General features: G+C 36.6%; 1 protein-coding gene across 50 annotated transcripts; it reads right to left on the bottom strand.

Moving 5' to 3' along the window:
* Positions 1 to 399: 399 nt before the first annotated feature.
* On the bottom strand, positions 400 to 12,390 carry LOC107792027 (uncharacterized). Of its 50 annotated transcripts, none has more exons than XR_012702782.1 (7): positions 11,729 to 11,892; positions 11,532 to 11,642; positions 10,273 to 10,338; positions 3,364 to 3,440; positions 2,008 to 2,049; positions 954 to 1,671; positions 400 to 716 (listed from the first exon to the last, which is right to left on the bottom strand). XR_012702782.1 is itself a non-coding variant. In XM_075237996.1 (6 exons), exons 1-6 carry the CDS (start codon positions 11,881 to 11,883, stop codon positions 674 to 676), a joined length of 348 nt encoding a protein of 115 aa, XP_075094097.1. In that variant the 5' UTR covers positions 11,884 to 12,390; the 3' UTR covers positions 400 to 673. The 50 variants fall into 50 exon arrangements, 1 of the variants encoding a protein (XP_075094097.1); XR_001649412.2 differs by having other exon boundaries at positions 954 to 1,324; XR_012702793.1 differs by having other exon boundaries at positions 954 to 1,057.
* Positions 12,391 to 16,100: the final 3,710 nt, after the last annotated feature.

The following is a 16,100-nucleotide window of genomic DNA, read 5'->3' as shown; positions in this document are numbered from 1 at the left end:
CCCTATAAATTCCTTCAATCTCATTTCTATCTTGAATATGAGAAAAAATTAACATTCTTTGATGTTCATTAATGTTCCATTTTGCTTATCTTGCATAATTTTTTTATGGGTCTTTTGCGAATTTGGTGGTCTGCACTGATCTTTTCATTTTGGGTTTAAAAAGTTTTGAAAATTTATAACTTTATAAGAGTTTAGCTTCTCATTTGGACTGAATTGATAATCAGTATTTTCTAGCTAAATACTAGTGAGGCCCAACAACTATTTAGGGTTGTTATTAATACTATTGTTTTTGCATTTGAATCCTCCATGTTGGCTATGCAGACAGTGATAATCTCTACAATATTTTTAGGTAACACAATTGGTATGTACCAGATTATACGATTAGCTTGTGTAAATAGATTTAAAAGAAGTTAATTCAAGATTAAAGAATAAATTAAATATATACACTGCAAGTGTAATATTTTGTCTAGCTGGTTTACCCTTTAATGCAAGTGACGGAAGAAAACAATACGGTAAATTTGTACTAAAGGTATCAATACTACATAGAAAAGGACGTAGTTAGATAAGAGATACATGAATGTTGAATTTTCCTTGTAGTTATATAAATACAGGGTTGCTTCTGGATGCGGTCTCTACATTCATTAATTGTCAATACCTCTTGTAAACCCAAGCTTCAATATCTGGATGTGGTCTCTACAGAATCCCATGAAGAGGACCTATAAAGAAAAGAATCAAATAAATGTATCTAATCCCTTTGAGCAAATTCAGAGAAAGCTAATTGTATATTGAAGTTTTTCTAATTAAGATTAAAAAAAAACAGCAGGATCCATTTCTTAGAATAAAGTGAGAAGTGGAACAATGGAGGATGTTAAGAGTAGGTAAAATGCTAATAGCAGGAAGGGTATACAAGAAAGGAAAAGGGCCAAGGGGGAGAAAGGAAGGAGGAATGTTACCCAAATATTTGCCTTTTGAAAGCAGTTGAGCGACCTCTTTTGCTATGATAATTCTTCACTAATTGTGATAATGCATTCAAGGACAGGACCATACCTGTGAAGCTCTGGAATTACACATCATTTTGAGAATCAAATTACTCAATAACAAACAAAGTAGATTACATGAAGGAAAGCATTCACCGTACCTTTTGAATCTGTCCAAAAATATACCAGTTAGCTCCGCTGATGTAATTAATTTTTATCTTAAATTAATAATCAAATATCTACATTTAGAACATTGCGTGTTGCAAAGAAATACGTTCTTCATCTTCCATGAAAAGGTACTAAACTGTAGAAAAGATCCTCGTGTACATGATATACTCACTCTACACCTGCAAGGAGTCCATAAATTCCAGGATATCTAGAAATATCAAATGATACATTTATTTTGCTCCAACAGTCCAAATTCTCAATGCAAATAAATCTTACATGAGGAATACATTCCATAGTTCCCTCAAAGATCCTATTATTCTTTTCTAATAAAATAATCCATAAATGCATATCTGAATTGTTTTCCATACACTTATGTCCGTCTTTTTTCTATTTTCTGTCCATGCCAACAATTTCAAACTTGCTCCATACTTCCACTCTTCCAGGCATCACCCAATGGACTCCATAGGGAACATATTTCATATTTGTTAAGCTACATTAGGTGAACGAAGAGAGAGAGATTCCACATCTGCCAATCTATTTATTAGTAGAAAACACAGCACCTTTGAAATAGAATAATTCTATACTCTGAAAAGACAATCCAAAAAAAATTTAATTCAATTTACTTAAAAGGTCGATCTGTGTCTATTAACGTGGGGATTAAAGGCCCTGGCTACAAAATTAAAATGATAAAAAATACGCATTACGCCAAGAAGTAAAAAGAAAGTTTGGCATGCTTGAGTGGTCTCAACTCTAGGAGAATACTCCTAGAAGCTTTTAGGCATGATAATATATCTTCGAATTCCAAAACCAAGATAACAATATCAGAAAGTTTTGTTGTTAAAACATGAAAGAATCTACTTACAATAGCTCTTCTTTTTAACTTCTTCTGTTCCACAAAAGATCTCTGCAAACAGAGCAACCATTGAAAATTTGATTAACGTACAATTTGGATATGAAGTTAGGTTGAAGGAAGAAATGTAATTTAGTACTACTTTGAGAGAGGTATATTTCCCATAGATAAAAATCACATCATAGTTGGATAGTATTGTATTTAGGGATCATCATGGAGTATTCGTGGTAGATGTAGGAGGAGATATCATTTCCTACCCCCATTGGAAAAAGTTACAGAGAAAGAAGCTTCCTTTATGTACATTGCTACTTAACTGATTGACAAAAAAAAAGATAAAAGGGGAATACTCGAGCTTCCTAGGGGCGTCCCTGTCATGAAATCAATCTATCTATGTGAAATCAACCCATTCACATATCAATACTTGTACTGCTGCTCCTTGTCCCTTTTCCAAGAGTTAATGAACTAATGTTCTATACTCCGTGTGGAATAAAATCTTCTATACATTCTTGATAGCAAAACTGACTGCGCATATTTCGTATCTCGTGTCTTAAAAAAGTGAACTGTTCTTTAGCTGAAAATAAAAATATAATTAATAAAATATTTGTAAGTATAATGAACGTTATCGAGGAAGTATAGAAAATTATATGAAAATTACTGAATATTGTCTTAGGAGTTTGAGCAGCCTTAGGTCTGAAGCTCCAGGGAGCCAATATAATGGGAAATAACTTCATATACCAAGACAAAGAATAGAATGGATGGAAAGAAATCAAACGAAAGCTGGATGGTCATAACATACACAAAATATAGACAGGAAGAAGTAAAACATCAATTAGTGGATCTGTATTTCCTGCCTGAAGTGGGTAATAATAGTGGCAGAACCATGGCTTGTTTATACGTCTCAGATTTTCACATTCAACATATTCTAAATATCTAAAGAGGACAATGAGCTCACTTCCAGTTGCAGGTTTAGCATAGGTGGTACTTCCACCAGAGGGATAACTGTGTTTAGATAATTAACCCTAAAGGATTTAATACAAATGTTGAAACCAGATCTTGTTGAAACTCCTATTTTATCTAGTACTAATTGGATCTTGGTATTCTTGTTGCATTAGTTTCATTGACGATGTATCTCTCTACATTTACATTTCTTATTTACCGAAGGAGCACCAAAAGAGAAGGCAAGAAGATGAATCTGCAGCCCACAACTAAATTATAAGTAGCACTATAGTTCTAACCAAAATCCACATTTGTTTATTAAAGGAAGAACACTTTCCTTCAACATTAGTTCCCCTTGAGATTGATATATTTTTACAAGAGCAGTATTAGAGTATTCTGTCTAGTAAAGTTAGTCTACAGCATTAGGATTACCTCTGAAGTTGTCATACACAAGCACAGGAAAAGCACAATGCGAAGGGGGAGGTGTTTTAGAAGGGAATAGCTCCACCCTAAAAGATGTAAAATTAAAGGTAAACTATATCATGTAAAAATGGAAGTTAACCACTATACGCAGCATTGAAGGACCACGTAAGCGATAATCTAAAATGAGGGCACAAATCGAATGAAAATACTCTGATTTTGCGGTTACAATACATTTAGATATTAGCAGGCATCTTAAGTACTTTTTGTTTAGTTGGAATCTAGGACACCATTTCAGCAAAACCTTCATGCTAGCTGCCCATACACAAATTAGTGAATTTGACAAAACAATCATATTTCTTATACCTAGTAAACTATATCTACTTAAAGCATTAGGTGACAAACACATAATAAAACCCAGTAAATCATGGCTACTTAAAGCCATATGTAAAGAAAATACAAAATTAAGCTTGATGGTATCTGCACTACAACTACCTAGCTATTTCTGAAGATTGATCACGTTACCTAGTTATGATATCACTAGCTTCTTTTGTTCTAACTCTCTGACGAATATATCAGAACCTGTCATTTAGGGATCCTAGCCCACTTGGATTAGGAAAAGAAAGAAATGCTCTCAGGCACTTTCCCCGAGGTTTCTCTCTTTCCTACTTCCTAGGACTGTAGAGCAACCACTTCCGGTGTCCTTCCATCGGAATTCTTTTAGTGTTTTGGAGCTCAGTTTTCACCCACTGTGATTTTATAGTATTAATATTATTATTAATATTATTATTATTATTATTATTATTATTATTATTATTATTATTATTATTGTTCAATTTACCTGCATTCCCATTCTCATGGAGGAAAACAGAATTTATTTCAATGCAGGTTTCAAATCCTTTGACATCACCAGATGGACTTCCGGCACAGATATATGGTATGATTGGGTGGAAAGAAGTCGTCACATGATGAGAAGGTCAACAATGAGTAAAAAGACTATGCAATGGATCTGCAGTACTCTCAAAGAGGCCTCGAAAGATCAAAGGAATTCAGTTAGGAGATGGAAAACCAAGGAGCAGCTAACAGAATATTTCTGCACCAGAAAATTCAATAATTATGGAAGATACATGAGTATTCTCTCACTGTTGGGCAATGATAGATCGGTTATTATAATTCCTGAGCTAGCATTGAATGCGGGGTGGAAAGATATAGCTTTAAAGATAGAAAGGTTCATTATGTGCTCCACTAAACTGAGCAATACAGAACCTTCCAGAACCTTTAAAGAGGACTATCCTTTTGCCAAAGCAGTACGAGAAAATAAATGGCAATCTAATACCCTTCGAGAAGCTGCTATCACTGCTTGCAAAGGAGATATCATTGTCACGGAGCCAGCTGGAATGAAGGATACTGGTTTACTCAAAAGATGCATAACAGGGTATTTTGGGGAAGAAGTAGCAGAGAAACCATCCTTGTCAGACATCAGGAAATGGACTTCTGCTACCTGGAAAGCTGCTTTTGGAGTGAACATGCACGAGATGACCGGAAACATGTTTCTATTTGAATTTCCAAATAGGAATATGGCAGAACAGATTCTTCAAAAAGAATGGAGATGGAAGAACTTTAAGATGAATCTCGATTGGTGGAACCCTTTTGCAGGCTGCATCTCTAATTCCCATTCTGTGGAAACCACTTGGTTTAGAGCTTTGGGGATCCCACTACATCTATGGTCGCAGAAGATATTCAGTGAAGTACATCTATGGTCGCAGAAGATATTCAGTGAAGTTGGAAACTTATGCGGTGGATGGATTTCTACAGAGGAAGAGACAGGCCTAAAGAACCACCTCAAGTGGGCTAGGATCCAGATAGCAGGAGATGGTCGATGCTGCCCTAGCGAAGTTGTTATTGAGAGAGATGGCATCAAGTTTTTTATTCCAATTTGGGTGGAGAGGAAAACCCGATTTGAACTGAGATCGTCGGAGCTGAAGGAGATTGCCGAAGAATCCAGAGGTCCGAAGATGTCAAAGGGCCGATGGACAAAAACAACCTACGTGAAAGAGATGGGTCAACTCAGCCCTACAGTTTCACGTGATAGAGGCAAAGTGCACATGGGATCCTCAAGTGAAGAGCCAGCTGTCACAATTTTACAAAATAAGGGGGAGGCAAGAGAAAAGGAGATTAGGGTTTCAGAAGATTTATACACAAGTATGGGCCACTCTACTGGGCCCAATGCTTCAGATTCTGTGAACACAACTTATGGGCTAGATTTTGCAGCCCAAGTCATATTTAATGACTTATACAATAAGCCCAATAAAGAAGGAATACTTGATCCTTTCTTTATAGACTTAAAAGCCACATCTGAACCGAAACAACAAAGATACACAATGAATCACTCTGATTCATTAACATCAGAATCAGAAAAGGAAGAAACAGAAAATACAACTACTTCAGAACCTGGGAAGCAGCCGATTGAAACTGATGGTGAAAAGGAAGAGATGCAAGCAGAGAAAAACCTAAACTCCATGGCAATAATCAAGATCAGGGAAGATACTTGTAGCAATTACAGTGCAATTGAGAAGAACCAGGCCATGACCACTCACCAAGAAGGTCCAGATATTGATGAATGGGTAGTGGAGGATGTTGAACCCTTACAACAACAAAATCTTCTTCTTGATAAGGAGATGGATGCAACACTTTGGGTTCATCAAAATTTGATAAAACTGGGGAAAATGTTTGGGGTTGATTTCCAGGGCCATGAAGAAGAAGCTCTTGAACTTCTCATGCTGATTGATAGTAGCAGAAAGGCAAGGAAGATGGAAGCAGAGGTTAATATCAAGAAGAGCAGGTTCAAGGGGTCACAAGAACTAAAAGGGTTGGCATCTTTTGATCTTAAATTCAAAAGCAACGGAAATAGGAGCAGGGGAAGGGCTTTATTCTTAATTGATCAATGAAGCTCAAATTAGTCACATGGAATGTGAGGGGATTAAATAAAATAGATAAGAGGAGGTTGGTGAAGAATTCTTTCATCGATTGGGGAGCAGACATTATATGTTTGCAAGAAACAAAGCTTGAAGGGGATGTAGAAGATATTGTTGATTATATTTGGGGAGGAAGATGGGCAAGCTATGATTGTCTAGAAGCCAGTGGTACTAGAGGTGGAATCATGATGATATGGGATAGAAGGGTATGGAAAGGGGAGATTCTGCAAATTGGGTTATACACTTTGACTTACAGATTTAAAGGCATGTTACAGCACTTTGAATGTCATATTACAGGGGTGTATGCCCCTAATTGTGACATTGAAAGAAAAGAGGTTTGGGGAGAAATTAGTGTTGTGAGGGGTCTGATGGAGGGTCCATGGGCAATTTGTGGGGATTTCAACATTGTTAGATTCCCTACTGAGAAAAGAAACTGCAGGAGAAGGTCCACAGCTATGGTGGAATTCTCAAACTTCATAGAGGACATGAGTCTTATTGATCTTCAGCTAGAAGGAGGCATTTATACTTGGTACAAAGGGGACACTCACACCACTGCATCAAGAATTGACAGAATCTTGATCTCTGAAGAGTGGGATGACTGTTTTAGCAACATCAAACAATTCGCTCTTCAGAGAGTGACATCTGATCATGTTCCTATTGTTTTACAATGTGGAAACTGGGACCAACCAAAGTCATATTTCAAATTTGACAATTGGTGGTTGAACTCAGATGGCTTTGTTGACAGAATCAGGAGTTGGTGGACATCATTTGACTTCGCAGGAAAACCTGATTATATTCTAGCTTGTAAATTGAAAGCCTTGAAAGGTAAACTAAGGGAATGGAGCAAAAGCTACCAAGGCAACTTGAAGGCCCAAAAATCAGACCTTCTTAATCAACTGGATGCACTGGATAGAGTACTAGAAATCAGAAGCCTAACTGAGGGGGAAATGGTGGAGAAGACATCACTACTGTTAAAGTATGAAGAACTTCTGAAGAATGAAGAAGTGGCATGGAAGCAAAGGTCCAGGGCCATTTGGCTCAAAGAAGGAGATAGGAATACAAAGTTCTTCCATAAGACTGCAAATACTCACAAAAGATGCAACAACATTGACCACTTAACGATCCAAGGTGAATCAATCACAGATCCACAAAGAATCAAAAATGAGATAGTAAGTTTCTACAAAATACTCTACGCTGAGACCGAAGAATGGAGACCTGCAACCAATTTTAGGAGTTGTCCAACAATAACTGAGCAAGATAAAAATTTACTAGAAAGCAGATTCGATGAACAAGAAGTTTTTGGGTGTTTGAAATTGTGTGCTATGGACAAGGCACCAGGACCTGATGGCTTTACAATGGGATTCTTTATTAAATGTTGGGACGTGCTTAAACAGGACATCATGGGGGTGTTTCACAATTTTCACTCCCATGGTTTATTTGAAAAGAGTTTCAATGCAACCTACATTGCCTTGATCCCCAAGAAGAATGGTGCAAATGAATTGAGGGACTTCAAGCCTATAAGCCTAATAGGGAGCATTTACAAGATTATTGCAAAAGTCCTGACTGAGAGGCTGAAAAAGGTGATGGAAAAATTGATAGATTCTCAGCAAATGGCATTCATAAAAGGAAGGCAAATAATGGATGCCATACTAATAGCCAATGAAGCAATAGACTCAAGACAAACAGAAGAAGCCTGGTATCCTTTGCAAGCTAGATATTGAGAAAGCATTTGACCATGTGAATTGGAATTTCTTACTAAATATGCTACAACAAATGGGATTTGGAGTGCAATGGATTAAATGGATGAAATTTTGTATATCTACTGTCAAATTCTCAGTCATTATTAATGGTTCTCCAGAAGGATTCTTTCTTACTGAGAGAGGTCTCAGGCAGGGTGATCCCTTGTCACCTTTTCTTTTCATAATAGCCATGGAAGGTTTGAACAACATGATCAAAAAAGCCAAACTCAACGGGTGGATTAAAGGCTTTGAGGTAGCCATGAATGGACATAACAACCAGGAGATTACACATCTTCAATATGTTGATGACACCTTGATCTTATGTGATGCAGAAGTGGAACAACTAAGAGTTTTGAGGATTATACTGGTTCTTTTCGAAGGAATTTCTGGGCTACACATTAATTGGAGAAAGAGTCATCTTTTCCCGATCAATAAAGTAACAAACATGGAGGATTTGGCATTGATCCTGGAGGGAGAAGTATGGACTATCCCTACCACTTATCTAGGTATGCCACTGGGGGCCAAGTCAAAATCTACTGTAATATGGAACAATGTACTGGAGAAATGTGAGAAAAAGTTGTCAAAATGGAAATGTCAATATTTGTCAATGGGAGGAAGGCTCACTCTGATTAACTCGGTATTAGACTCACTGCCAACCTATATGATGTCCCTTTTTCCCATTCCTGCGGGAGTCATTCAAAGGCTGGACAACATAAGAAGGAATTTTTTGTGGCAAGGCAAAAAGGAAAAAAAAAGCCTATCACCTAGTCAAGTGGAAAGAGGTAACTCTCAGCAAAGCGCAAGGTGGATTGGGAATTAGAAACTTGAAGAATCACAGCAAAGCCCTTAAACTAAAATGGCTATGGATGTACTCTCAAGACCCTCAAAGTTTATGGAGCAAGGTAATCAAAGCCAAATATGAAGTAGAAGACAACTGGATGACTAAACCAGTTAGCACATCTTATGGATTTAGTCTTTGGAGATCCATAAGGGTATTATGGCCAGCTCTAAAAAGCCAAATCTCTATTAAAGTGCTAAATGGTAGCAGGACATCATTCTGGAATGACAATTGGATGGGAAATGGAGCTCTGAAGGATTTATGCTGTGACATATATGCTCTAGCTCATCACCAACAGAGATCTATAGCGGAAATGTGGTCACCTCAAGGTTGGAAACTAATACTCAGAAGAGACTTGAATGATTGGGAGATAAATAAAATGATTGAGTTCTACAAACAATTGGACAACTTCACAGGAATTCAGAATGGAGATGACACATTGAGATGGCAGGTAGCAGTGGAAAATTCAGTGTCAATGCAGCCTACAAAACGATAAACCAACCAATACCTCAAGTCACCAGCTGGACCTGGAAACATATTTGAAATACCAAAATACCATGTTTCTCATGGCTACTGACAAAGTAAGTTGTGCTCACACATGAAAACTTAAACAAGAGGAAGTGGACTCTATGCTCAAGATGTTTTCTTTGTGAAAATGAAGTGGAAACAGTTGGTCACCTATTTTTGCACTGTAGGATAACTGATCAGTTATCGAAGATCTTCATTAATCTCAAAGGCATAGCTTGGACAATGCCCGGAAAGATTAATGAAGCTCTCTTTAGTTAGGAAGCAGCTGGAGCTGGGGCAAACAACAAAAACAGATGGATAATAGTCCCTGCTAGTATTTGGTGGACAGTTTGGAAAGAAAGGAACTCTAGATGTTTCGAGAACAACAACAACACATTGCAAGAGATCAAACTTAACTGTATTAAGCTTTTTTGTTTTTGGTGCAACAAGATCTACCCAGAGGATACTATTTCTATCTTAGACACATTAGGTTCCTGTTAGACATGTAGACTGGTTTACTCTTTTTGCTCACTTGTATATATGGTTTCAGTACAACCCATGTACTGTTTTGTGTTTAATACATATAACATGTTACCTTCTCAAAAAAAAAAATGATGTAGCCAAGCAAGATAATTCGTTCAACACTTAAAATGACTTTACTACAAATAGAGAAGTGTAACATGTTGTACAATAAATTACTACCAAGTAAGTATTTTTTTAGAAAATTAATAAAAGAAAAATATCGTGTTAAGTCAAAAGCTGTGAAAAGGCTGCACAAATAACCTGGATGAATGACATATCCAGCTTGTAAAAAATAAGAGATACTACAAGAATCAAAAAGTAAAAAAATACACTACAGTACCTTTTTTTACTGTCTGTAAGAGTATCCAAAAAGAAAAGCTTCAATCATTGCTCACCTCCTGCAATTCTGAGATCTCAAATTTTAAGAAGTTGTTTCTATCAACTCTTCTATCAGCAGCATCTTTGTTATTATTATGACTGATTTTCTGTATCAAGCTAGCAGAATGAATATTTAAGTTTAACTTATGGTGTTAGTTTAGCATGCCACAAGTACTAGTAAATCACAAAAGAGAAAACTTAAAAGTGGACATCATGTAGATCTTTATAATCGATTGCACATCTGATTATTGCTGGAGGACTCACAGATATAAAAATAACGGGGAACATGTCTTTTCAACAGGATGCTACCAAAAGCTAAGTCTCATTTTACCTTCTACAGAAGTAAGAATGGTCACAAGATCTTTTCATTCGAGTGATGCTAACTTTGCAAGATAAGATAAGATAAGAGGTATTAAATAAAATAGGAAGAAGGATTAACGGGGAATTACTTTTAGTTGCATAGGTATATATTGTAATTATTTCTAGAATAGGTAAAGGCGGGTAATTATTTTGAGTAGAATAGGTATATAGCATAATTTTCTCTATCTTTAAAGACATTGCGGTGGGCTTAAAAGTGATTAAATCCCCGCCCACGTTTCGACTATTCCTTAACGTTGGCCCAAATACATCGGTAGCATCGTTTCTTTCACAATTGTTAAGAGCAACACAAAAATCTCCAACTGACCATTTAGTAGTAAGCAGACATGTCGTCGCGCTGCGTGTACTACCAAAATAACGTGATAAAATACCCAAAATTCCCAGCACCCAGTACCCCAAAATGGATTTACAAAAGTGAAGGTGGAATGAAGAAGCAAAAACCAATTTCAGAATCCAATTTCAACAAGCACTTTGATCTTCCCTTTAAAGAAATTGTCTTTTCAATTCTTACTTTTCTAATGACAACCCAATGCACAAAAAATCATTCTCTCTTGTTTGCAAGTCCTTTTATACTGTTGAATCTTATCGTACGAAAATGTCAAAACCCCTAAGATAAGAACAACTCACAAAGATTCTCATGAGAAGTGTTGATATTTTTCTCCGCCCTAGAATCACAGTGGTAAGAAACAACACCAAAGCTCCACCCAAAAAAGGGGAAAAAACACAGACGAAGAAATTTCAGAGAAGACAAATTGGAGTACAAAATAAGACCCTTATGCAGAATTACTAAGGCAAAATTATAAATGGAAGAAAGAAAAAAAATTGTAGAAAATGTAAACTGACCAGTAGACGGGTGTAGCAGTAAAGAACCGAGCGGCAGCTGATTTCAACCTGAATTTTGGACATGAGTTTTTCCTTACTTCAACGGTACTGAACAATGGAACATACAAAGCACTACAAATACGGGCAAACAAAACATAAATGGGTTTTTAAAATCTAAAGTAGAGACCAAATTGCTATCAAAAGAAGAAAGAGCTTACAATAATTCTGAACAAACTAAGAGGTTACAGCAATAACAAATTCATCAGTGACTTGGAAGTTGAAACAAAGCAGAAACCAGAGAATGAACCAAAACGCAGACAGAGAAAAACAAAGAAGATGAATTGGCAGAGACAGAGAGTGACCTATTTGTCATATGCTATTTGCAGCAGCTGTCAAATTGATGGACACGCGTTAGTTTTCACGTTAAATTAGGAGTAGTATTAAATGACCAAAATACCCTTTAATAGCAACCAACCTCTTATTAGATAGGAGAAATATGAAGGAAGTTATTGGTTTATGGAGAAGAAGATTGGAGGGGGGGCAGTTGGTGATGAAAGAGGTTCCGTTAGGGTTAGGGCTATTTGTGATAAGTTTGTTAAAGGTAGGGTATAATTGCACGCAAAGTATAACGGAGGTTAAATATAAATAATATTTAAAAGTAAAGGGGTATATTTGATCAATTTCCCTTAATTTTTTTCCCGAAAAACCTTGCATGATTCATTCGGTATGAATAGTCTCTTTTATGAAAGAAAATGGAATTTCAATCCGAGGTGTTTTTAGAAAGAAAAAAAAAACGAGGTGGTTTGTTTCTCTAGAGTTGTGGAGGGCAGAATACTTATCTTTCTCTCATATGGCTCGGCAGTACTAAAACTGAAATTCCAGCATCTACCATTAACCATAGATTAAAGAAACAACACAAAAATCATTTCCCTACGTCCAACAAGAAGCAAGCCTGTACAAAACAGTATTATTGGGACACTTTCCTCTACTGTGTCAACGAGGTGCTATTATTCAAGCATAGGGGCACCTTTTGATTAACCAATCTAGGGAATGATCTAGGGTATAAGTTTCGCTCCGAGAATGGAATATTTAAAGTGTGTAAAGGTTTCATGGTACTCATGAAAGGTAAATTGCATTCTAAATTGTATCATCTCCAAGCTAGTGTAATTGAAGGGGAAGTTGTTGTAGCTTCTGGAAAAAGTGATATGAATCAGTCTCAGTTGTGACACTTGTGATTTGGTTATATGAGTGATAAGGGATTGTCTTTGTTGAGTAAGCAAAATCTGTTGAATTGGTACAAAAATCAACTTTTGAATTTTTGTGAGCATTGTGTGTTTGGTAAACACACAATACCAGAGATAAATTAGATTATATACATTCAGACTTGTGGGGGCCAAACAGAGTTTCCTCAAAGAGTGGTGCCAGATATTTTATGACTTTGATTGATGATTACTCAAGGATGGTGTGGGTGTATTTTCTGATAACAAAAGATTAGGCATTTCCGACATTTGTTAAATGGAAGACGATGGCTGAGAGGCAAATGGAAAGAAAAGTTAAGCGTCTTCAAATTGACAATGGGTTGGAATTTTGCAATTCTGAGTTCGATAATTTCTGCAGCAGATAGGGCATAGTGAGACACCACACTTGTGTCGGAACACCACAACAAAATGGTATTGCAGAACATATGAACAAGATGCTTTGTGATAGGGCACGAAGCATGCTTTCACACTCATGTGTTAGCAAGGAATTTTGGGCTGAAAGAATCAATACAGCTTGTTATTTGGTCAAAAGATCTCCATCCACAACTATTTAGTGTAACACTCCTTTGGAGGTATGGTCCAGTTCGCCTGCTAATTATTTAAATTTAAGGATATTTGGTTATCATGCTTATGTTCATGTGAGGGATGGAAAACTTTAGGCGAGGGCAAAGAAGTGTATTTTTCTTGGGTATGTAACTGGAGTGAAGGTTATAGGTTGTGGTGGTGCACATATCAAAAGACTCCAGAGCTAATTATCAGTAGGGATGTAACATTCAACGAATCTGCCTCACTGGACAGTCAAAGGGAGAAGGCAATAGCATAAACAAAATCGTAGTGTCAGTGACCGCATAGAGCTAGAAACTGAATCGCCACTAGCTCAGCCAAGTAATTCTAAAGTTGAGGAAGTGGATGAGGTAAAAAATATTGATCAAGATGATAATGTTGATGCACATGCGCAACAACAACAACCATATAGTATTACAACAGGCAGAGAGAAGAGAGTGATCAACCAACCGCAAAGGTTTGCAAACGTAGTTGATGGGAATCTTCTTGGATATACGAATCCTATGTGATTTTCTTTAGCAGTTGCAGAAACCGTTGATCTGCTTGAGTGTTATAGTTATCCATAAGATATTCCGAATACAGAACCAAATCGACGATTTAGTGCTATGGCTAAAGAGATTAAGGCCTCATTTATTTTTTTTAAGATTAAGACGTCTGAATCTTAATATACGTCTGAATATCAAAATGTGTATTAAGATTAAGTCATCCGAATATGAATACACATCTTAATGTCAAGATGTGTATTAAGATCTGAATACTAAATAATTAAGATTGTTTGATTTTTAACATATGAATGTATAAAATTTACGTTTATTTGAAAATTAATAAACATAAAATTCAAATAAAATACTAATTAATCTAATATTACATCACTAAAATATATAGCTTTTCAAAAAAATAATAGTTGTTGGTGGTGATGGCTAACGGCAGTGCTTGTGAATGCCTACTAAAAGCGGTGGTTGGTGGTAGTTTAGGGTAGTAGCTAGTGGTGATTGGTAGTGGTAGCTATTATGATTGAAGATGGTGATGGTGGGTGGTGATATTTAATAATGGCGAGTGTTGGTTGTGGTAGTTGTGATTGAGGAAGATGGTGATGGGTGGTGGTAGTTTATAATGATGGGCAGTGCTAGCTATAGTTGTTGATGGTGATGGGGTGGTTAGCTGTGGTAGTTGAGGTGGACGAGTGTTGGTTGTCGTTAATGATGGTGGTGGGAGTGGTGGGGATGGTGGGTGGTGGTAGTCGACAATGGTGGCGGCTATGATTGAGGATGATAGTGGTGGTGGGTGGCATGGTGGTAGTTGACAATGGTAGGCGGTGGCGGCAGTTAATAATGAATATGGATGATAGCATCTTAATGAAATTAAGTCTCTGTTATAGATCTTAATGATACATACCTATTCAGGCTCACTAAGTGGTTGTGAAGTAAAAAAAAAAAAAAAAACCTTAATGATTAAGATCTGAATAATTAAGATTCATACTTTGAAAACAAACGTACTTAATATCTGAGATCTGAATGATTAAGATTCAGACCTCTATTAAGTGCAAACAAATGAGGCCTAAGTCTCTTAACCAGTTTAAGTGTTGCCTAGACTTAGTTGATGTGTGCGGAAATGGGTAGAGCCCTCATGAGGGCTAAGGGCAAGGTAGAAAGACGTTCCCGTTGATGAAGAGAATTCAAGCCAAGGGGAAGATTTGTTATTTTTTAGCTTGAATTATTTTCTTGTATTTTTTAGGAAACCCATAATCCCTATAGGTTTAGAAAAACTCATTGTCCTAATAAATTTGGGAAAGGAAAACATATTGTCCTTGTCAAATTGGGAAACATTTTTCTTGTAGGTTTGAGACTATTTGGGATCTATATGTAGGGGTTGTACTTAGGGATTCTATAGATTGTATTGTGTTTTTCTTATCGTTCATAGCAAAAAACTCTTTCAGCTTCTGCCCCGAGGATTAGGCTTAGCCGAACCTTGTTAAATCCTTGTGTTGATTTTTTCTTGTCTATTTGCTTTGTGTATGATTCTGTGCTAGTTAACCCACGATATTCCGCAACATAATCTATTGTAATTCTTGATCAGTTACCATAGACTTTAATTGAAAGAAAACACAATATCTAGGGAAGTCGGTTATCCTAATCCATTTCTGAAGTCCTAGCGTGCTCGTTCTCCTGCATTTCATCTCTAATAATGCGTTTGTAGTCCAACGGTTACTATAGCCACTGGTATTATTGAGACACTTTCCTCTACTGTGTCAACGAGGTACTCCATATTATTCAAATACAGGCACCTTTTGATTAACCAATGTTTTGAATGGCTATCAGGAAAATTTGTTGGCGAAGTTAAGAAGGAAATTTTACATTGAGTGGATGCCAATAGATAATGGCACTGTACTTTAATTTCTGAAGACGTCTATAACAATTTTGCCTTACTTTTACACTGAGAACCATAAATTGTATATGACAATCAAAAATTTGTACGTCATTTACTCAAACAAATGAAATTATAATTCGTTGTTCACCCTCCAAGATAGGAAAAACCGCCCGTCTGCATTAGATAACTTGTAATGGCCATATTGTTTTGAGTAACATTTTCCAATTACACACCCTTTTCTTGATTTGGCCAAACAATTCATGCTTAAAAATTTGTATGTAACTACATACCATATGGACGCGAGTTACAGAATGTGCAGCTTATTTTTCCCATGGATGAGTTCTACTAAATGACTGGAAAGCAAAAAGGAACAATTGCAAAACTTATCAAAAGAATGAAC

Source organism: Nicotiana tabacum, chromosome 19 (genome assembly GCF_000715075.1).
Source record: "Nicotiana tabacum cultivar K326 chromosome 19, ASM71507v2, whole genome shotgun sequence".
Classification (NCBI taxonomy): Eukaryota; Viridiplantae; Streptophyta; class Magnoliopsida; order Solanales; family Solanaceae; genus Nicotiana; species Nicotiana tabacum.
Note: the sequence above shows the minus strand (reverse complement) of the source record. Positions and strands in the feature narration are given on the sequence as shown.